This window comes from Moschus berezovskii, chromosome 27, assembly GCF_049115385.1.
Source record: "Moschus berezovskii isolate FMDL1 chromosome 27, NW_MosBer_1.0, whole genome shotgun sequence".
Classification (NCBI taxonomy): Eukaryota; Metazoa; Chordata; class Mammalia; order Artiodactyla; family Moschidae; genus Moschus; species Moschus berezovskii.
The window spans coordinates 13,902,383-13,923,945 of record NC_142486.1 but is presented as its reverse complement, the minus strand read 5'-3'; the positions used below and the strand labels follow the sequence as shown (position 1 = coordinate 13,923,945).

Genomic DNA, 21,563 nt, shown 5'->3' with positions numbered 1-21,563 from the left:
GCCAATCGGGACGACCTGCAACTGGCATGGCTGTCCTCAGCTCCTCTGGCTCCGGGCTCACAGCTAGTGCTGCGAGGTAGTTCTGGCGGCCTCGCAGTATTCACACTGGACCCTAAGTTTCTCAGGTCCGGAGACCTGGTCTCTTGTAGGGCCGCAGGGCTCAGGCTCTGAGGAGAATGGGTAAGGGCCCCAGACGGGCAAGTTTCGTGGGGCCAGGAAGGGAGGAAATCATTTTTCTGAGACCCTCGCGCCCCTTCCTCGAGAATGTGTTGCCCTTTTCCGGCCAGGATCGATGCCGCTGGGCGCTTGGGAGGACAGATTCCTGCTTGTGACCTGGTTTTTGCCTTTTGAGTCTAGGAGATGAATTTAGAATTGTGCTCCTGCCCTCAGGTGAAACGCAGAGAAAACTGCCTTTCCTCATTACCCACGTGTGTTTTGGTCCTTTCCAGGGCGGAGTGGCACCTGTAAGACCCCAATTTTAGACTTCGTCTTTTGAAATTGCCCGCAGACTCAGCTTTTGAGGCCAGGTCCATCCAAATCTCCCTTTAAAACTGTGGGGCTTGAGGGCAGTTATTTGAGACTCCTTTGCAAGTAGTTTTGGGTCTCTAAGAATAAAATTAGAAAAAAAAAAAAAAAGGAATACTTTTAGTATTATTTTAAGCGTTTATGATGGAGCAGCTAACAAAAAGAAAAGTTAACTCATAATTCCATATGCAGTGTTTTGACTTTATATTCCTTTCCTTCCAAATGCTATATCTAAATGAAAATAAATTTTTTTATTTTTTGAATTAGCGTTTTATCATTATGATAATTATGTCATGTTATCATGTAATGTGTTTGTGTTGTTTTATTAATGTTGTTTTTTACAGATTTCTGAGCAGGGTTTTGGAATTTGAAGGTTGGCTTTTCTTTTTCTTTTATAATGCTTATAAGGATGGGCATCATTGTATGTGTAACTTTATAGATAAAATTGTTTATATGGATCATTTTAAATTTAGATCCCGCTTTGGATACCTGGGACTTCTCCTCACCGTTAATATCGTTATGGATAAACAGGTTTTACATATACTTGGGCTTTGCCTTTGGTTTTAGCCTTTGGATTTGTTTCCAGATTGTCATCAGGAAGCAGGTGAGTGGAGGTTTTTTTTTTTACAGGAGAGTATTTGGCATCAGATTTTATAGAGACTTCAGAGTGCAGATTTTTTAAGGCTTCCAGAAAAATATGGAAATTCTAAAAAGAACTTTTGATTTCTTTCATATTTGGTCTCTAGACATACTTTTTTCATGCCCCCATTTTTTTCTTGTCAATTAAAAAAAAGTGTTTTTATTTATTTATTTGGCTGCACTGGGTCTTAGTTGTGGCATATGGGATCTAGTTCCCTGACCAAGGATTGAACAGGGGCACCCTGCATTGGGAGCGCAGAGTCCTAGCCACTGGCCTACCAGGGAAGTCCCTCTTGTCAATTTTTATAGACTAAGTTATTTAGCTTTTTTTTGCTGGGCTGTGGACATCGTATTCTTAAGATACAGGAGGATTTTATAATGAAAAATTAAATTTTGCAAATACCGAAAATCTGCTCAGCATCTTTAAGGGATAGTAGTCTCTTTTCTTTCCACTAATTAGAATCAGAAAACTCAGTTCAGTTCAGTCACTCAGTCGTGTCTGACTCTTTGCGACCCCATGAATCACAGCATGCCAGGCCTCCCTGTCCACCACCAACTCCCGGAGAAAATAAATTTGTACTATTACTCTACTAAAACACATTATAGGTGAAAGTATGTGTAGTTTTATCCTGGAGGGAATGGGAATCATTATAGTCTTAAGAAATGTGGTCCCTGGTTTTAAAGAACCGAATTATATCAAGGAGTCAATATTTGAGGAGTACAATCGAAAGATTAAGAGAATAATTAAATGGGTCAGTATCTGAGCTAATGTTCATCCCTAATGAAATTTGGAGAAGATTGAAACTTGATGGATTTTATGTTTATTTCAAGAACAAGAACTCACAGGAGAAAACTGTTCCAAAAGCATCTCAGGATTTGATGACGAATGGCTATATCTCTCGTCCAAAGAAGGAAGTTTTTGTGTCTGGAGTGAAGATATTTTATGGTTCTCAGACTGGCACAGCAAAGGTGAGAACTTTATGTGACACTTTTCCTTGGGTCTCCTGATCATTTAAGATAATCTCTGAAAGTGTTCTTTAATGTCTGGTGGCCAGTGTCTTGCAGGGTCTTTTTTCTGAAACTTGCTTCTGCTCAGCAGAATGGAGACTTGGAGTTCCAAGTCCATTATTGGCTATAGAAGTAGAGACTAGTGAGAAATGGCAGCAGTCATGTCCAGTATGGGCCCTTATGTTCACAGCTTCACACATATATTCAATTAAAATCTATTTTGATTTCTAACAGTGTTAAAAGTATTAATGATATATGTTGAATACCGTATAGATACAAAATGCAGATATAGAGCTGAAAGATGCTTTAGTTGTATCTGAATGCTGCCTGCTTTTGTTATGAAAGTCACAGCTATTTATTGCTTTCTAGGAAAAGAATCTAAGGCTAACATGAAAATAAATTGAAAATTTCAAGTCGCTATTTTGGTAGAGTATTATAGAGCGTTTTGCTGCCCTCTTGTGTATGTTTTGTAGAATACTACTTTTTAAAAGGTTTTCAGTTCTTTGTGCTGTGTATCCTAATTGAAGGTCACTTATAATTCAGTTCAACTGTGAGCAACAGAGCATGAAACAGGAAGAAATGTAAGAAAGGCATCTGGGCTGCCAAAACAGAGTCCTTTTTTGTTTCTCATAAAAAATCTCATTCCTAGACTCTTTTATGCATGCTTTTGCATTTTTTAAAAAAGATCCAGTTAATACTTGCAGATGGTAACAAATCCATGCGTACGGAGGGTTCATAATGAAAGTACACTTCGGAGAATCTATTTTAACTGTTTATGTTTTTAGTTCCTCCGAGGGTTATTTCTTGAACCTGCTGGGCCATGTTTCTAGATTTATTCCAAGTAGATGAAAGTTATTGACTCCTTTTATCAGTGAGTTCCTCCGGTCTCAGCGCCCTAATGTTGCTGCCCACATAGTTGATAAGAGTTCACTGGCCCTCCTTAAAGGTGTGCCATCTGAATTTCTCTGGCTTTGAATTTGGTTGATTCATATTTGGCTGAGTATAGAAGACTCGGTCAAAAGTTTTTCCTTCCAGCTTTGACAGTATGACTTCCTTGTCTTTAGCAGGCAGTGTTGCTGAAGAGGAGACTGGTTGACTCATTCCTTCATAGATGAATTTTTTTTTTTTTTGGTGGTTGTTCCTGGAAGCTTTTAGAATCATTTGTTTGTCCTTGATGTTTGGGGCCTGTGTGAGATGGGGTCTAGGGGTCTAGGGTGGGTCTTTTTCAGACACTGTGTTGGATACTTGTGCTGTTTTGTTTTATAGATTTTATGTGCATTAATTCTGCTGATATTTCTTGGGTCAACTTTTTTTCCCCTTCTGTTTTCTCTATTCTTTATTTCTGGGACTCTGTTGGATGTTGGACCTTTTGGATGGTCTGTGTTTCAGGGGAGTCACAGTGGTAAAGAACCTGCCTCCCAGTGCAGGAGATGTAAGAGTCGAGGGTTCGATCCCTGGGTTGGGAAGATCCCCTGGAGGAGAGCATGGTAACCCAGTCCAGTATTCTTGCCTGGAGAATCCCATGGACAAAGGAGCCTAGCGGGCTACAGTCCATAGGGGTTGCAGATAGTTGGACATGACTGAAGTGTCTTAGCATGCATGCATGCTGCATTTCAAATCCTCTCTCATACTTTTTCTTGAATTTCAACTCAAACCTTTAAAAAAATTATTTATTTATTTATTTGGCGAGCTGGGTCTTAGGTGAGGCATGTGGGATCTTCATTTGGGTTTGTAGGGTCTAATTCTCTGACTAGAGGTTAAATCCGGGTTCCCTGCATTGGGAGTCTGGAGTCTTAGCCACTGGACCACCAGAGAAGTCCCCCAAACCTTTTTTTTTTTTTTAATGTCTTAGTTTGGTTATAGTGTTTTTAATTGTAAAAATTCCATCCTGTGCAATTTTTATAGTATCTGTTTCATAATTTAAAAATACATTTCAGTGAGTTCCTTTGTCGGTTCCGTGACTTAGCCACTTCCTCAGAGTTTCTGCTGCTGATATTTCTCCTTCCTGCCGCTTGTTCTCATCATGGTCTTGGTGATCTGTGGTTTTCTGTTCATATTGGGGGTGAAACGATGGGGTAACTGGTGTGGATTTTCTCAACTCCAAATCGATTTGTTTTCTCCACTTGTAAGCTCTCACTGGATGCTCTGTGAGAGGTGGGTCAGGGTATGCCTTGTCACCTGTTGCCTATTGGCCCCACATCCCCCTCTAACTGCCACCTCGATCTTTTTGTGTGTAGTATTATTCCTTGAAAGTGTTGTCTCTGCTTGCCGTCTCTGGCCTTTGCTCTCCTGTTTTTCTTGACCCACTCCAGGTAGGCTTGCATGCCCCAGCCTGTTCTCAGTGACTTGCACGTGGTAATTCATCCTCAGTCTTTATCTTCCTTGACGTGTTAGCTGCATGACAGCACCTTCCCTGTTGACATACTTTCTTCATTGAACTTCGGGACACTTGTCTCTAGGTTCTCCTCCTCCTATGCTGAGGCTCATCTTCCTCACTGTCATTGGTGGATTTCTACCCATCTTCTTGCCCTCCAAAGATAGGAGCATCTGAGGGTACAGTTCTTCAGACTGTGTCTTTATCTGCACTCACTTCCCTCTCAAGGGATCATATTATCTAGAGCTTTCGGTTCTGTTTATCAGAGTTTTTCTGTAAAGGGCTAGATATTTTATTTGGCAGATAATTTTTTAGATTTTTAGGTTTTACAGACCACATGGTCTTTGCTGAAGCTGTTCAGCTCTGCTGATGCCTTGTGGAAGAGGCCATAGATAATTTGTACATAAATGAGCATGAGTATATTGCAGTAGTGTTCATCACTCAGTCGTGTCCAACTCTTTGAGATCCCACGGACTGTAGCCCGCCAGGCTCCTCTGTCCATAGGATTCTCCAGAGATGAATGCTGCAGTAGGCTGCCATTCCCTTCTTCAGGGGATCTTCCCGACTAAGGGATTGAACCCGGGTCTCCCACATTGCAGGCAGATTCTTTACCATCTGAGCAACAGGTATTCCAGTAACTTTCACTTGTAAAGACAGAGGGCTGGGTTTTGCCTGCAGGCCTTAGTCTGCTGATCCCTGTCAGTTCAGTTCAGTTCAGTCGCTCAGTCGTGTCCGACTCTTGGCAACCCCATGAATCACAACACGCCAGGCCTCCCTGTCCCTCACCAACTCCCGGAGTTCACTCAAACTCATGTCCATCGAGTCGGTGATGCCATCCAGCCATCTCGTTCTCTGTCGTCCCCGTCTCCTCCCACCCCCAATCCCTCCTAGCATCAGACTCTTTTCCAGTGAGTCAACTCGTCGCATGAGGTGGCCAAAGTATTATCCCTGTAGAGCAGGCTTAGCTTTGGTCCCGGCAGGTGGTGAGCCAGGTGTTAGGCTACCGAGTCAAAAAGAGGAGGAGGTCTTTCCTGGGGTGCCAACATCTGGGTAGAAGTTGTAGCCTTCTCCAAACATTGGTTCATTCTGTTTGGAGAAGAGCTTGCCAGAGTCCGCCTGGAGGTAAAAGGTGAACTCACACAGCAGCTCTGGGTTCACTGGCCCCATATAGAGGTTTCCTGCTGACTGGTTCCTTTGTGGCCCATGGCTCCCTCCCATTTTTGTCATAGTGACTGACAGATCCCAGAGCCTCTCTGGTTTTCTGTGTCCCCTGAGGCTTTCTTCTGCCTGTCAATCTACTTCTGTTTGGCTTCTCTCTTCCAGAATTATGTTCACAGTTCTCACATTTCCCGTTCTATCCCCTCTTTAGTATTTCTTCTTGTCTATATGTTTATTGTAGAAGGGCAAAGCAGCCTGAATGTCAGAGAGCCAATTGAGATCGAATCCCAACTGTGTACTTGTAGAGTGAGAACGGCACAGTTGAACAATTGATCTCTGTAAAGATGCTCGAGAAAACAGTAGAAGTAGAATTGTATTTGTGTTGATGGTGATAACTGTCAGTCAGTGGGAAAGTTTTTCCTGATAAATGTCTCCTTCCCTGGCCAACAGGAGTAAATTAAGACTGTATTTTTCGCTTATTTAGTTTATTGGAAACTGTATTTGATTTTTTTTTTTCCCTCCTGTTAGGGATTTGCGACAGTTCTGGCTGAAGCACTTAGCTCCCTTGATCTGCCTGTGGCAATGATTAATCTGAAGGACTACGACCCAGATGACCGTCTCGTAGAAGAGGTTGGTAATTGTCTCATTTTTCCTTTGGTCACAACTTTCAATTTTAATTGACCTCCTGTGTTCTGGGATAAATAGACTCTTCAGATAAAATTTAATTTTCACGCTAAGGGATTTCCACTGGTTGAGTTGTCAGGATCAGTGAGAGGTGCCGAGTATGTGGGGAGGGTGCTGACTCTGGAGTGGTTGGGGCTGGTCCCTCTGGGCTGTTAGACTGAAAGCTTGGTATGAAGTCCCCTCCTGCTTTGAATTTCATAATCAAGGAAGTTTGTCACTCATGGCCGGGTGTGTGAACCACATGTCAGCCTACTGAAAGGTCAGGGGCCACTTGACTAACAGAAGTAGTGTGGGTTTTGGAGTTAGAGAAATCTCTTACTGCCTGCGTGACCTCCAGGCATTACATCATATCTGTGAGAGCTTAATTTCTTCATCTAAGGAATGCCCCGCCCCCTCCTCCAGCCACACCCAGGTAGGGAGGTTGGCCCACAGCAGAGGTTGTCCAGGTGTGGTCCTTGAACTGGCAGTCTCAGCCTCTCCTGGGGACTCATCAGGATTGCAGAGTCTCAGGTCCTGGCCCAACCCCACTGAAGCAGAATCTGGGCGTAGTGGGGTTGTGTTTGGACAAGTGCCCCAGGTGATTCTGGAGCAGCTCAAGCTGGAGAAGCCCTTGGAACAGGCATCCACAAACCTTTTCTATAAAGGGCCACTTGGGAAATACGTTGAGCTTTGTGGGCCAGGCAGCTATGGGGTTCTGCCTTTGAGACAAAGCAGCCAGAGACAATATGCAAACGAGTGAGTGTGACAGTGTTCCGGTAAAATTTTATTTACAAAAGCAGGCAGCAAGCAGGATTGGGCCTGTGGGCTGTAGTTTGCCAGTCCTTTCTTAGTGGAGAAACTTTTGGCTGTACATATCCACTTCCTTTTCCCCCAAGAACACATTGGAATACAAATGAGATCTTTTCATCTGCTTGAAATTATTTGTTAAAAACTTATTAGTGGGACTTCCTTGGTGGCCGAGTAGTTAAGAATCCACCTTGCAATGCAGGAGACGTGGGTTCGATCCCTGGTGGGGAACTAAGATCCCATGTGCTGGAAACGGAGCCCACGTGCCGCAACTACTGAGTCTGTGTGCTCTGGAGCCCAAGCACTACAACTAGAGAGTCTGTGAGCCACCACTCAGGATCCTGTGTGCTGCAGCTAAGACCTAACATGGCCAAATAAATAAATTAAAACAATTATTAACAAGCTTGGGTACTTAATTATCGTAAAGGGTTACTTGGGGATGACAGAGGATAAGATTGTAGGGTGGCATCGCTGACTCAATGGACATGAGTTTGAGCAAACTCCAGGAGATAGTGAAAGACAGGGAAGCCTGTAGTCCTTAGGGTCTCAGAATCAGACATGACTTAGCAACTGAACAACAGCAACAACTTTTAACTTAGTTCCTGGCTTGGATCTGTGAAGATATACTCAAGCAGATGAAATTCTGTGGCTCATAGGACTGTTGATTTGGTTTTTGGCTTCCCATGGAGATGTTGATGCCAAGTGTTAAGTCACTTTACATTTAACATTTCATTGTTTTAATTTTTCAGGGAATTTTTTAGAGCTCTTTCTATATTTCTTTCTGACTGATTTGGCTTTAGTTTCTAATATGACAAATGGGAGCTGATAGGAGTTTATGGTCTGGGAAATGGGATGGAGTATATGCTGAAGGGCACCAGGAGGCATGTTGGCAGGAATAGAGGGCTGGGTTTTCTCCCCTGGGTGTGTTTTCTTTCTCTTCTGAAAATAAGTAACATTTCTAAAAGCACCCTTAGAGGCTATTGTGATGTGAATGTCAGCATTTCAGAAAGGATTTTCTTGATTGCGATAACTTATGTTTCGGCCACTCTTCTGAAATAATGACTTTTCTTGGTTAGGTTACTAGTAAAAATGTTTGTGCCTTCCTGGTTGCCACCTACACTGACGGTCAACCGCCTGAGAGCGCCGAGTGGTTCTGCAAGTGGCTAGAGGAAGCAGCCAACGACTTTCGATTTGGCAAAACGTACCTGAAGGGGATGAGATACGCGGTGTTTGGCCTGGGAAATTCTGTGTACGTGAGCCACTTCAACAAGGTAGGTACATTTTCATTCAGTCATCTTTTCAAGATGTGTGTTCTCCACCTGCCACCCCCACCCCCATATTTTCAAAGAAATTAGGGCAAAGGTAAAATTCAGGTACATAAATATTTTGTTTACTGCCTTGCCACTCAGGAAGCCTGTGAAGTTTTTGAACTCTTCACTGTGCTTCTTGATAACTCCCGTGCCTCCGCTGAAGTGCTTCAGGCTGTAATAAAACACATTTCTGGCTACGAAGTCATGAGTCTGGCCAGATGGGTTCCGTTTGGACCTTGTTGTTTCATGGTCTTTGGCCCCAGAGGTGTTACTCCATTTTGGAAGAAACTGATTTTGCTATCGAGTGGTTTCATTCTGACCATTACTTAGAAGAGTCGTTTTCAAGTTCTTCTTTAGGTACTAGCTCCTAGTTTAAGAAAAGAGTTTGTCCGCCCCATTTATTTTTTTTTTAAAAAAAAGCTTCTGCGGAATCTTATCTGAATATATCAACTGCACCCCTGGACGGATGGGGCTGGAGGGCACCTGGCCCCTCTTTTCCCCCCTGCTCAACATTTTTAAAAATTGGAATATAATTGCTTTACAGTGTTGTTTTAGTTTCTGCCGTACTGCAGTGTGAGTCAGCTATGTGTGTATGTATATCCCCCCTCTTGAACCTCACTCCTACCCTTCATCCTACCGCTCCAGGTCATCACAGAGTGCTGAGCTGAGTTCCCTCTGCTATACAGCAGCTTCCCACTATCTGTTTTACACATGCATTGGAGAAGGAAATGGCAACCCACTCCAGTATTCTTGCCTGGAGAATCCCAGGGACCTAGGAGCCTAGTGGACTGCCATCTGTGGGGTCACACAGAGTCGGACACGACTGAAGTGACTTAGCAGCAGCAGCAGCAGTGTGTATATCGGAGAAGGCAATGGCATCCCACTCCAGTACTCTTGCCTGGAAAATCCCGTGGACGGAGGAGCCTGGTGGGCTGCAGTCCATGAGGTCGCTAAGAGTTGGACACGACTGAGTGACTTCACTTTCACTTTTCACTTTCATGCATTGGAGAAGGAAATGGCAGCCCACTCCAGTGTTCTTGCCTGGAGAATCCCAGGGATGGGGGAGCCTGGTGGGCTGCCGTCTATGGGGTCTCACGGAGTCGGACATGACTGAAGTGACTTAGCAGCGGCAGCAGCAGCAGTGTGTGTATGCCAGTGCTACTCTCCCAGTTCACCCCTCTCTCCTTCCCAGACTGTGTCCATATGTCTGTTTTCTACATCTGTACCCTGAAGCCCTTTTGACGGAGCGATTCCCTCTTCCCAGCAGCCACTGAGGACAGTCCCCCAGTGGAAGCCCCAGCTGTCGCAGTGCAGACTGGCATCTTCTGATCTGGAGGGCTGTTCTCGCTCACCTGTCCCTTTCTCCCGCAGGTGGGGAAGAACGTGGACAAGTGGCTGTGGATGCTCGGTGCTCATCGCGTGATGACACGAGGGGAGGGCGACGGCAACGTGGTGAAAAGCAAACATGGTAGCATTGAGGCCGACTTCACAGCTTGGAAGGCCAAGTTCATCTCCCGGCTGCAGGCGCTGCGCAAAGGAGAGAGAAAGCGCTGCAGGGGCAACTGCAAGAAAGGCAAATGCGAGACTAACCAGCGCGGCTCAGAGGCGGCGGAGCCAGGGTCCCACGTGCAGGAGGAATTGCATCACAGAGATGCCGAGGTATGGAGCCCACGGGTCCATGTCTCCCTGTTTTCCTCCTGTGTTTGGAGATGCTGAACCTTTCCTCTGTCTCGAGAAATGCTTTTCTTGGCTTCCGGTTGGAAGGAAGAGCTAAACTCACATGGGGCATGTTCTAGAGGGAGCGGAGTCTTGGGTTAAGCCATGTTGGGTGCTGTCCTCAACCTGTTCTCTAGTCGTTGCCTTGCTGGAGTCCAGTAGGTTTCTACCCGAGTGTGCAGGTGAGGAAACAGGCCTGGAGAAGGTAAATGTGTCCAGAGCTGAGCTCATGATCTTTTTACCCTTTAACCACATAGTCCTCCCGTCGTCTCTTATTTAATGACTCCAGTCATTCAAACTTGAAGGCTGTGAGTTATCCCAGATTCCTCTCTTTGATCCCTCACATTCTAAACATCCCTCTTTCTTCTTCCTTCGGGCAGCCCAGTTCCTTTGAGGCTTGTGTTGCTAGGCTGTATCACTGCTGGTCGCTTGTGTCTTTCGGGAACAGCTTTGCATTCTGACTTCCTGTCTTTCCCTCCACCCTTGTTCCTGTCATTCCATGTATGTAGTTGCCTCTTTAAAATCCCTCCTTGGATGTCTAAGGTATCTCCTCTGACAAACTCAGAATGGAACTCTTCCTCTCTGCTCTTCCAGTCTGTCCGTCTGCAAGTTTTTCTCATCTTAGGAAATGCCACCGCCATCTCCATTACTTAAGAAAAGGAACCAAAGAGCCATTCTTGATTTCTCCCTTTTCCTCATTTAATTCCTGACTTAAGTCTGGTTGCTTCTTTGTTTAAGTCAAGGGTTAGGGAACATTTTTGGTAAAGGGCCAGCTGGTAAATATTTCCAGCTTTGTGGGCCATACTGTTTCTGTTGCAGCATCAGTTCTGCTATATTCTTAAAGTAACCCTAGATGATGTATAAGTGATGGGCTTCTTTAGATTTGACTTGGAACTGGCTGGCCTCTAGCCTAAAATATCTCAGGTCCATCCACTGAACTCACAATTTGGGAAGGATCATTAGACACTTTGCTACTTTTTTACAATTGATGTTCCAGGAGGAAGAGCCCTTTGGGAGCACCAGTGAGGAAGAGTCTGATGCTGAGGACCATCAGAGTCAGAATTCTGTTGTTGATGTTGAAGACCTCGGCAAGATTATGGATCATGTGAAGAAAGAAAAGGTACTGTAATTTTGGGAAATGGTGAGCTGGGATCCTACGGTTGGTTGACAGCTAGCATCATCTCTTGGTGCATAGTCCATGTGAGCTCATAATTGGACAGTTTTATTTCTCTTCCTCCTATTTTGCGAGTTTTATACTTTTTTTTTGCTGTTGTAACATGAGCTTTGTGAAAACTTTTTTTTTTTTTAAATTGGAGTATTGTTGCTTTACCTGCTGTGTCAGTTTCTACCGTACAGCAAAGTGAATTGGCCATGCGTATATATCTCCTCTCCTTTGGAGTTCCTTCCCACTTAGGTCACCGCAGAGCACCAAGTGGAGTTCTTTGTGCTACCCAGTTGGTTCTCATTAGTCATCTATTTTATACATGTGCCATTGTGCTAAGTCACTTCAGTCGTGTCCGACTCTGTGACCCCATGGACTGTAGCCCGCCAGGCTCCTCTGTCTGTGGGATTCTCCAGGCAGGAATACTGGAGTGGGTTGCTATGCCCTCCTCCAGGGGATCTTCCCGACCCAGGATCACACCCACGTCTCTTAGTCTCCTGCATGGCAGGCAGGTTCTTTACCACTGGCACGACCTGGGAAGCCCCCCTGTTTTATGCATCAGCCCCAGACTTTGTGCTCTCTCTCCTCTTCGGAGGCTAGACTTGCTTCTTCTCCCAGGGGACCTGTTCAGTGCGCCTTTGGAGACATTGTCCTGGGCTGTCTCCCAGCCTGGCTGCTTGCACTGGGCACTGAGAGATGTGCTTCTGCTGGTCCTTGCGCCTTCCTCTGAGCCTCTGGTTTCCTCTCTTGAGGTCTTTTGTCTGTTCTCCTCTCTGGTTGCCCAGTGGGTCAGGATCTGAGATCTGGCCCATCCCCGCCCCCCTCCCAACGGGGTGCTCCTGAGTTCCTTCTTCTGGGAGCACAGACTGATTGCTCCCCAGCAGCAGTGCTCACTCGCAAAGCCACCAGTCAGGCTTTCTGGATTTCCTGGGCAGGAGTGATTCACCAGTCTGAGTGCAGGTGACACATTGTAGCTTCTCTGAGGAACCCTCCTGGAGCCTCTTTCCTGGGGCTTGAGGTGAGAAGCATCCCCCGAAACCCCCAAACATTTCTTCATTTGAGACAGATGGAGCTCAAAATACCTTCCTGACGTTCTCTGAAGAATTCCTCAAGAATCTGCTCCCATTATCTTCATTCTCTCTACCCTTTCATATCCTTGACATGAGGGAGGCACTCTTAAGGCTGTTAAACTGAGGACTTCCCTGGTGGTCCCGTGGTTAAGACCCCATGCTTCCACTGCAAAGGGGTGCAGGTTCGATCCCTGGTCGAGGAACTTAGATCCTACATGCTACGCAGCATGGCCAAAAAAAAAAATTGTTAAACTGGTTCTCAGATATTTCCTTTAAAAATGTATTACTTGATGTGACCCTCTTTTTGGAGTTTCCTTTAATTTAATACTCTGTTTCAGTTCAGTTCAGTTGCTCAGTCATGTCCAACTCTTTGTGACCCCATGAATCACAGCACGCCAGGCCTCCCTGTCCATCACCAACCCCCAGAGTTCACTCAAACTCATGTCCATCGAGTCGGTGATGCCATCCAGCCATCTCATTCTCTGTCGTCCCCTTCTCCTCCCGCCCCCAATCCTTCCCAGCATCAGAGTCTTTTCCAGTGAGTCAACTCGTCGCATGAGGTACTCTGTTTACATATGTTCAAAAAATTTCAAAGAATACAACCGTCTGTCCTTATTCTTTCTAAACCCACAGGTAACCACAGTTTACACTTTGGCACTATTCTTCTAGGTATTTATTTTACTGCCTTTACAAACACACCTGCATTTTGGAATAACCTCATGTTTTGGGCTATACAGATGGAATCATTTTGTACTCCAAGTCTACAGACTGCTTTTTCCTGTTTTATGTGACAGCTTTCTTTCCAAAGCCTTGTGAGTGAAATCTGCCTAATTCATTTTAATGCCTCTGTGGCAGTCCACAGTTATGTCCCATTGTTATCTGACTCTTGTTGATTAACATTTAGGTGTTTTCTAATTTCTATAATGAACACTTTTTTTTTTTTTAAACATGTTTTTAATCCCTGAATGGTACTTCCCCCTCCCCCCCACCCCGATTCTTTACCATCTGCGCCACCAGGGAAGCCCGTTTTGTTGGCCATGCCATGCAGCTTATGGGAGTTCCCCAACCAGGGATTGAACCTGGGCCACAGCAGTGACTGTGCTGAATTCTAACCACTAGGCCACCGGGGAACTCCCTTTAATGAACCCTCTTGCTCTTATGTTTTTCGTGGCTGATATAAATTTACTCAGTCTATAAAATTAAATTTGTAAAAATTTCTGGGTCAAAGAGAATTTTATCATTTTGGTGATATTTTCAAATTGCCCTGTGAGAAGTTGAAAATATTTTAATTTCTTCTCACGGTATGAGAGAGACATGAGAATGCTTGTTTCCCTGTACCCTTGCCAAGCCCCAGATTTCTCAGTCTTTTAAATCTTGGCACCTGAAAGGTGAAAAACCATAACCTTAAAAAAATAATTTGTGTTTCTTTAATTTTGAGTTAAATTCAGTGTTTTTTTTTTTTCCCCGTGAAACGTCTCTTTCTGTCTTCCTGGAGTTAGCTTACAAAGAGTCTGAGAGCATAGTTCTCGAGAAGGCTTTCATTTCTGACACCACCTGCAACTTTGGTGGTGGGGGGCAGGTCCTAAAAACCACCCTTAGATTTGATCGTTTGTTAGAAAGACTCACAGGACTCCCAGAAAGCGCTCATCCTCACCATTGCAGTTCATGGCTGGGAAAGGGCAGAATAGTCAGCTGAAGGAGGAGAGACACAGCATTCTGGGAAGCATTTATTCATTGTCCGCAGGATGTGCTACTTCTCAGCATGGATGTGAGATAAGACGCAGGGTGCATCACCAACCTGAGAAGCTTTCCAGAGCTTTGCCGAGCTTCGGTGTCCAGAGTTTTTCTGGGGGCTTCATTATGTGGTGGTGGTGGTGGTTTAGTCGCTAAGTCATGTCTGACTTTTGCGACCCCATACACTATAACCCGCCAGGCTCCTCTGTGCATGGAATTCTCCAGGCAGGAATACTGGAGTGGGTTGCCATGCCCTCCTCCAGGGGATCTTCCCAACCCAGGGATAGAACCCGGCTCTCCTGCATTGCAGGCGAATTCTTTACCATCTGAGCCAGCAGGGAAGCCTCTCATTGTGTAGGTTTGGCTGATTGATTGATTGTCCCTGTGGTTGAACCCAGCCTCCATCACAGTGCCCCCAGAGTTTGGCATGAATCACCCTATTAGCATAAACTGTTCAGTGCCGGCAAGGAACCCACCATGAATAACAAAGATACTCCCCTCACACAGGAAGTTCCAAGGGTTTAGAGGTTACTTTCCGGGAATGGGAATCAGGCCAGGCTTCTCTTCGGGCAAGGTGAAATTCTATTTTTAAGAATTTTTTTCCAAAGATTGATTTCTTTTTGGCCGTGCTGGGTCTTTGTTGCTGCTCGGGGGCTTTCTATGGTTGTGGGGGTGGGGGCTACTCTTTGTTGTGATGTGTGTGCTTCTCATTGTGGGGGCTTCGCTTTTTGCAGCGCACAGGCTCTAGGCTGCGTGGGTTCAGTAGTCGTGGCTCAAGAGCTGCTGATGCTGGCTCAGTAGTTGTGGTACACGGGCTTAGTTATACCACGGGATCTCCTATGAGCAGGGATTGACCCATGTCCCCTGCGTTGGCGGGCAGATTCTGAACCACTGGGCCATGGGGAAGCCCCCCTTTTTTTTTCTGATGGGGACCATTTTAAAAACTTTATTGAATTTGTTACTATATTGCTTCTGTTTTATGTTTTGGGTTTTTGGCTACAAGGCATGTGGGATCTTTGCTCCCCAGCCAGGGATCAGACTGCATTCCCTGCACTGGAAGGTGAAGTCTTAACCACTGGACAGCCAAGGAAGTCCCAAGGCAAAATTCTTTACTAAACAGGATCCTTTGCTCATGCTTATATTGGGTTATTTGGCTTCTTTGGTAAAGTTCATAACCCCATAATTCTGTGTGTCAGACTCTAAACTGCAATGAAATTATTTCCCAAATTTAAAATTGTGATTGTTCCTATTGCAGCATTTTGTTACTTTCTTCCTGATACTTCTGTGTGTTGGTGTTGCTGCTGTCATTTTTTAATAGCTTTTGTACTTTAGAAGCCCTGCATGCCTGCATGCTAAGTTGCTTCAGTCGTGTCCAACTCTGTGTGACCCTATGGACTGTAGCCCTCCAGGCCCCTCTGTCCGTGGGATTCTCCAAGCAAGAATACTGGAGTGGGTTGCCATGCCCTCCTCCAGGGGAATCTTCCTGACCCAGGTATGGAACCTGTGTCTCCTGCAGCTCCTGCATTGCTGGTGGATTCTTTACCGCTGAGCCGCCAGGAAAGCCTTTAGAAGCTCTAGCAGAGAAGTTATTAAGAATGACAAGTGTGTGAGATGTAGGTTCAGGGTCTGGGCCAGCTGGTTTGTAACTTGGTACCTTAAGGGCAATGCTTAATCTTCTCTGGCCTTAATCCCCTTGTCTGAGAAACATGGACCTTCACCTCTACCCTCTTCACAGCATTGAGTGAGGTGAGAACCTGTGTGTGCAAATGCATTATAATCTCCGAAACCTGACAGATTGAAATGAGAAGTAAATATGCTTAGACATTTTAAATTTGCTTAGGCATTCTGCTGGAGTTGGTCATTTAGTCTGTTTTAGCTTTTCTGCTGTTGTAATCAGCACTGGTCTGAGACCTCTTTTACTTAGAACAAAGTATTGATATTTTCTTAGTTTACATATTCCCTGAGTTGAGTTACTGGGTCAAAGCAAATGTATAATTTTATGACTCTTAATGAAAATCTGAGTAATTTTCACAGTGAAATTGTCTTAAAGTAGGGTAAATTTCAGTGTGTGAGATACCTGATTTAAATAGATTTCTGGATCTACCAAGTTAAGAGCAGATATTTTAGCTTTAGGGCTTCCCAGGTGGCGCTAGTGGTAAAGAATCTGCCTGCCAATGCAAGAGATGCAAGAGATACAGCTTCGATCCCTGGGTCAGGAAGATCCCCTAGAGTAGGAAGAGGCACCCCCCACTCTAGTATTCTTGCCTAGGAAATCCCATGGACAGAGGAGCCTGGGGGACTACACCCCATGGGGCCGCAAAGAATTGTATATGATTGAGCAATTGAGCACATTGATAGCTTTATTTGTAGTGGGTGAAGATTTGTGGGATAATTTTTTTCCAATTTCATTGAGATATGATTGACAAAATTTTATATACTTAGGTTGTATAATGTTATTCTTTTTAGGTGTATAATGTGATGATTTAATATATGTATACATTGTGAAATGCTTTCCATTGTCAAGTTAACACATTGACCATTTCATATAGTTAACACCATATGTGTGTGTGTTTGTGTGTGTGGAAAACACATAGATCTACTTTTAGCAGATTTCACATGTACTGTAAGGCTTTGGAATAGTTCTTGGGTGTATTTTTTCTTTGCCTTTTCATCTTATGTCCATTAGAGGGCACTGGAGAAAAAGCACTAAGGAAAAATTTGAACATCCATGTAAATTATTTTTTGAAATGAAATGATTCTGGACTTTATGAACTTCAAGCAGCTGGCTTAAGATATTTCAGGTTTCTCCTAGAAATCTCATAAAGTCATCAGATTTAGGGGGGAAAATATATACATATGTATATATATTTCCAACTTAAGTACAGCATGAAACTAAGCCACCAGTTTTTGATTTTCATTATTATGTGAGAAGGAAATGGCAACCCACTCCAGTGTTCTTGCCTGGAGAATCCCAGGGACGGGGGAGCCTGGTGGGCTTCCGTCTATGGGGTCGCACAGAGTCGGACACGACTGAAGTGACTTAGCATTATGTGGTCGCAGCAGAGTTCCCATTTGTGTCCCGTGTGTTCACTTTCTGTTGGGCACAGTGTACTAAATTCAGTGATGGATTTCTTACCGCTTGGCTCTTCTTTTTATATTTTTGGGGGATTTTCTTTGGGGGTTCATCCATACATATTCCCAAGCTGCTTTCTGCCTGATCATCATTCTGCTTCACACTAAATTGCCTTAGTTGTTACTGTAGAGGAAACAGGATGCTCTAGTCCTGAAGAGCATCAGCTGTGGAATTGGACCACAGCACTCCTACCGGAAGACCTCTTTTTGAATAGTTTTCACTAGTTTTCACGGAGTCACACAATCTCAGCTTGTCTGTCTGGGCACGTTATTTCAGTCTCTGTGCTTCAGTGGGAGGTAATCACATTAACTGCTGTATAAAGTTGTTATAAAGATTCAGTAAGTTAATCCATCGAAAGCCTTTCTTTTACTGTCTGCCACATATTATGTTCTTGAGAATAGCTGTCATTGTCTAAGAAGATATCTTCCAATGGGGTACGTTTAGTCTGACCAGAATACCACGATGGTTTTCTGTCTTCCTCCCTCTGCAGCAGGATGTAAAGTCAAAGAGAATTTGAATGGTGGGAGTGATAACCAAGAACGAGAGAGCCAGAATTTGAAGCATTGCACATGTGGAGGGAGTGGGTGTTGGGGGAACCTGGCAAGTTTGGGGAGTCCTATAAGTGTTTGCTGTGTTGAGAGTGGAGTTGGGTGGGAATTACAGGGGGCTGAAATAGACAGGGAGGGCAGGGGTAGGGTCCTGGAGGCCCTTTCATGCTCTGCCATAGGGGTCTGGGCTTTGTGCTTAAGGCAGTGGAAAGCAGTGTGATTTGATTGAATAGGATGGGTGAGTTGGAGGTGTGGGGAGAGAGCTCCAGGGTAGGTTCAGCGGGATGGGAGAAATCATAGTACACATGGGATGATCTCATTCAGCCCTCACTCTGACCCTGATATCTATACTCTTGTCACCTCCACTTTACCATTTTATAGGGTAAGACACAAGCTTAGAGAAGTAAATCAATTTGTCTGTAATTAGATGGCTGCCTAGTTAGTGGTGGGGCCAAGCCCAGGTTCCGTCTCTTTGTTTCACTCCCCTTTGCCGTCTCTCCGGAGGAGAGGCAATGACAGACCTAGGCAGTGTATTAAAAAGCAGAGACATCACTGTCGACAAAGATCTGTATAGTCAAAGCTGTGGTTTTTCCAGGAGTCATGTACGGATGTGAGTGGGACCATATAGAAGGCTGAGCACCACAGAATGGATGCTTTCGAATTGTGGTGCTGGAGAAGACTCTTGAGAGTCCCTTGGACCGCACGGAGATCAAACTAGTCAATCCTGAAGGAAATCAGCCCTGCACATTCATTGGAAGGATTGTTGCTGAAGCTGAAGCTCCAGTACTTTGGCCCCCTGATGTGAAGAGCCAACTTCTTGGAAAACACCCTGATTCTGGGAAAGATTGAAGGCAAAAGGATAAGGGGGTGGTCGAGGATGAGATGGTTGGATGGGATCACTGACTCAGTGGACTTGGATTTAAGCAAACTCTGGGAAATGGTGAAGGACTGAGGAGCCTGGCGTGCTGCAGTCCGTGGGGTCGGGAAGAGATACAACTTAGCGGCTGAACAACGAAACAGAAGTAGTAGTTTCCAGGAGGCAGGCTGAGGGGTTTGACTAAAGAACAAGGAGTCAGGGAAAGCCTGACAATGCCTAGGGTGTTTCTTTTCTGTTTCTCTCATGTTGTGCTTGTAAATCTAAAGCAGATTGCTACTTGTTTTTTTCCTGTAGTAAATAAATGTTGCTCAAATGCTCCCCACAGTGTGTTCTGGTGAAGCAGACAAACAGTGATATCAGTATCATTAGTTTGGAAATCAATGGCGGATGCTTGGTAATTACTCACCAGAGAAACATTTCAATTTACAAAAAGAGCTCAGTGTGTCCAGTTTTGATTATAAGGTCTCTTAGTACTGCAGTGTAATCACGTGAAGCCAGTTCTCTTTTCATAATTAGTTTGAAGGCTTTATGTGTTAAATTCACCCTCAAATGTAAGGTGACATATCTTCAACCCCAAGACCCTGTCTTTAAAACAGCCTGATTCAGCTGTATGGGCTGAATACAGCTAGGAGGACTTAATGGTGAGTTCTGGGGTTATTTTTCTAAGTCATTTTATCCAAAATAGAATTATGAGGCCAGAGGAAAGCCATTTTAAAGCTCTTGACACACCTGGTCAAAGTGCTTTTTGAAATGTTCCAAAAGCATCCTTAAAATATAGTGTATACACAAAGCTTTGAGTCCTGTTGGAAATTGGTCATTTAAAAACTCACCCATGACAGGTGAGTGGTGTATGGGTGATTCCTTTATTATAGGATTAGGAACACTTAGAGGTGGGGTGGAATTGCTGAAGGTGGAGTTGTAGTTACATTCGAGGAAGGGTTTTTACTATTGAAAGTTGCCTGGTTTAGAATACAGATTTGCTCTTGTAGCGCTGGAAATAGCTGTCTGGTAATTTTGAGGCATTTATTCATTTATTCAGCCAGCATTTCCTGAGTATCAACGTTGGCTGTGCTGGCCTGGCTCCAGGCTGATTGTAGGGGAAAATGACCTTTGGAGAACTGGGGATTCTATATCCAGTGATTTCTGCATGAATTGGTATTGAAGGGAGTCACTGGATGGTAAACAAGGATCAATAAAATAACCAAACAGGGACTTCCCTTACGGTCCATTGGTTAAGACTGTCTTCCATTGAAGCAGATGTGGATTCGATCCCTGGTTGGTAATTAAGACCCCACAAGTTTGTGGAGCACCTAAGTCCCAATGCAGCCAAATTAATAAGTAAATGGATATGAAAAAACCCAAACAGACATACTTGAACAATTTAATCAGTCAGAAAGATGGCCTGCTTGCTGCAATACATCTATTCGGCATTTAACCAACTAGATGAAACTTTTATCTTAAAATCTTTAACAAATTCCTGTTTGTCCTTTTTTTATCCTAGGTAGTATTGGGGTGGTACTGTGGTTTCTGGGATGAAGATGTGAAGATGAATTAGGTAATATTGTATAATATCTTTTTTTTTTTAATAAAGGGAATTAGTACTACCTTTTGGCTCCCCTTATTATGTCAGATTCGTATATCACTACCTGTTTAGAAAGAACTTTTCACTTATTTATAGTCATTTTCCCAAGTGCCTAGGAGATGAACTTATAATCGGCTTTCTATTTTGCATATCAGGAAATAGAAACTTGGAGAGGGCATGCATTTTTTTTTAAATTAACTTTATAAAAAAGTTATTTATTTTTGGTTGCACTGGGTCTTTGTTGCTCTGCACAGGCTTTCTCTAGTTGCGATACACGGGCTTCTCGTTGCAATGGATTCTCTCATTGCGGAGCACAGGCTCTAGGGCTCTCGAGCTTTAGCAGTTGCAGCATGTGGGCTCAGTAGTTGCGGCACACAGACTTAGTTGCCCCATGGCATGTGGGATCTTAGTTCCTGGACCAGGGATCGAACCCACATCCTCCTCATTGGCAGGTAGATTCTTAACCACCTGACTACCAGGGAAGTCCCAGGGTATGCGTTTTCTTTCAAGACAAGCGTGACAGGTTTGAACATTGGGAAGGTGTGAAAGGTTGAAGACAAGGAGACTTAAGTTCGGCTGTTGTAGTTTTTCCTTTGAGGAAACCGTGGCTGTGAGTAGAAGCTGTAACGTGTTGGATGGAGAGGACTCATAGGTTGGGAATTAAGAGTTTAGAACTTGGTCATTTGTTGTTCGATGGGGTTGCAGGAGAGGGAGGAATCCAGATTGACCAGTTCTGGGATCTTCATTTATTTTTGCTCAGCCCTTGAAAGGGCTATAAAGAAAAAAAAAAAAAAAAATATATATATATATACAGGCCCTGTGTCAGTTGTTATATTCTGGGCAAACAGGGGAAAATGTCTGCAACTAGGAGATTAGAATTAGAATTTGAAAGGGGCTCTGCACTTCCTTGGAGAGTGTTATGAACTTCTGTATATCTTTTCAGAAAGGAAATTACTATTGCATAGGGAAGATAGAACTAACCTGCTGTAGAGGGAAGGAATGATGAATGTTTGTCCTGAATGTTCAAGACCTTTAATCACAGCTGCTGATCTCTTTCCATACGAACTATGTGTTCAGATGATTGAATCTGGAGTAGCTGTGCTCACGATTTATAATAGATAATTTCTCCAGTGATGGGATGTGGATGGTATCCCATGGCCATTCTTTAAAGAGTGTGTTCATTATGTAGGGGTTGCTGCTGCTGCTGCTAAGTCACTTCAGTCGTGCCCGACTCTGTGTGACCCCATAGACGGAAGC

At 44.2% G+C, this 21,563-nt stretch overlaps 1 protein-coding gene across 1 annotated transcript in view; it reads left to right on the top strand.

The window, feature by feature from the left end:
- Window positions 1-21,563, top strand: part of LOC129545594 (S-adenosyl-L-methionine-dependent tRNA 4-demethylwyosine synthase TYW1) — a 154,500-nt gene continuing 132,937 nt past the window's right edge. The window contains exons 1-7 of the mRNA XM_055409981.2: window positions 1-180; window positions 999-1,129; window positions 1,996-2,133; window positions 6,233-6,334; window positions 8,251-8,445; window positions 9,856-10,143; window positions 11,198-11,320. Coding sequence (XP_055265956.2) covers window positions 177-180; window positions 999-1,129; window positions 1,996-2,133; window positions 6,233-6,334; window positions 8,251-8,445; window positions 9,856-10,143; window positions 11,198-11,320 — 981 coding nt within the window. The 5' untranslated portion in view covers window positions 1-176. The remainder of the gene's footprint in view (window positions 181-998; window positions 1,130-1,995; window positions 2,134-6,232; window positions 6,335-8,250; window positions 8,446-9,855; window positions 10,144-11,197; window positions 11,321-21,563) is intronic.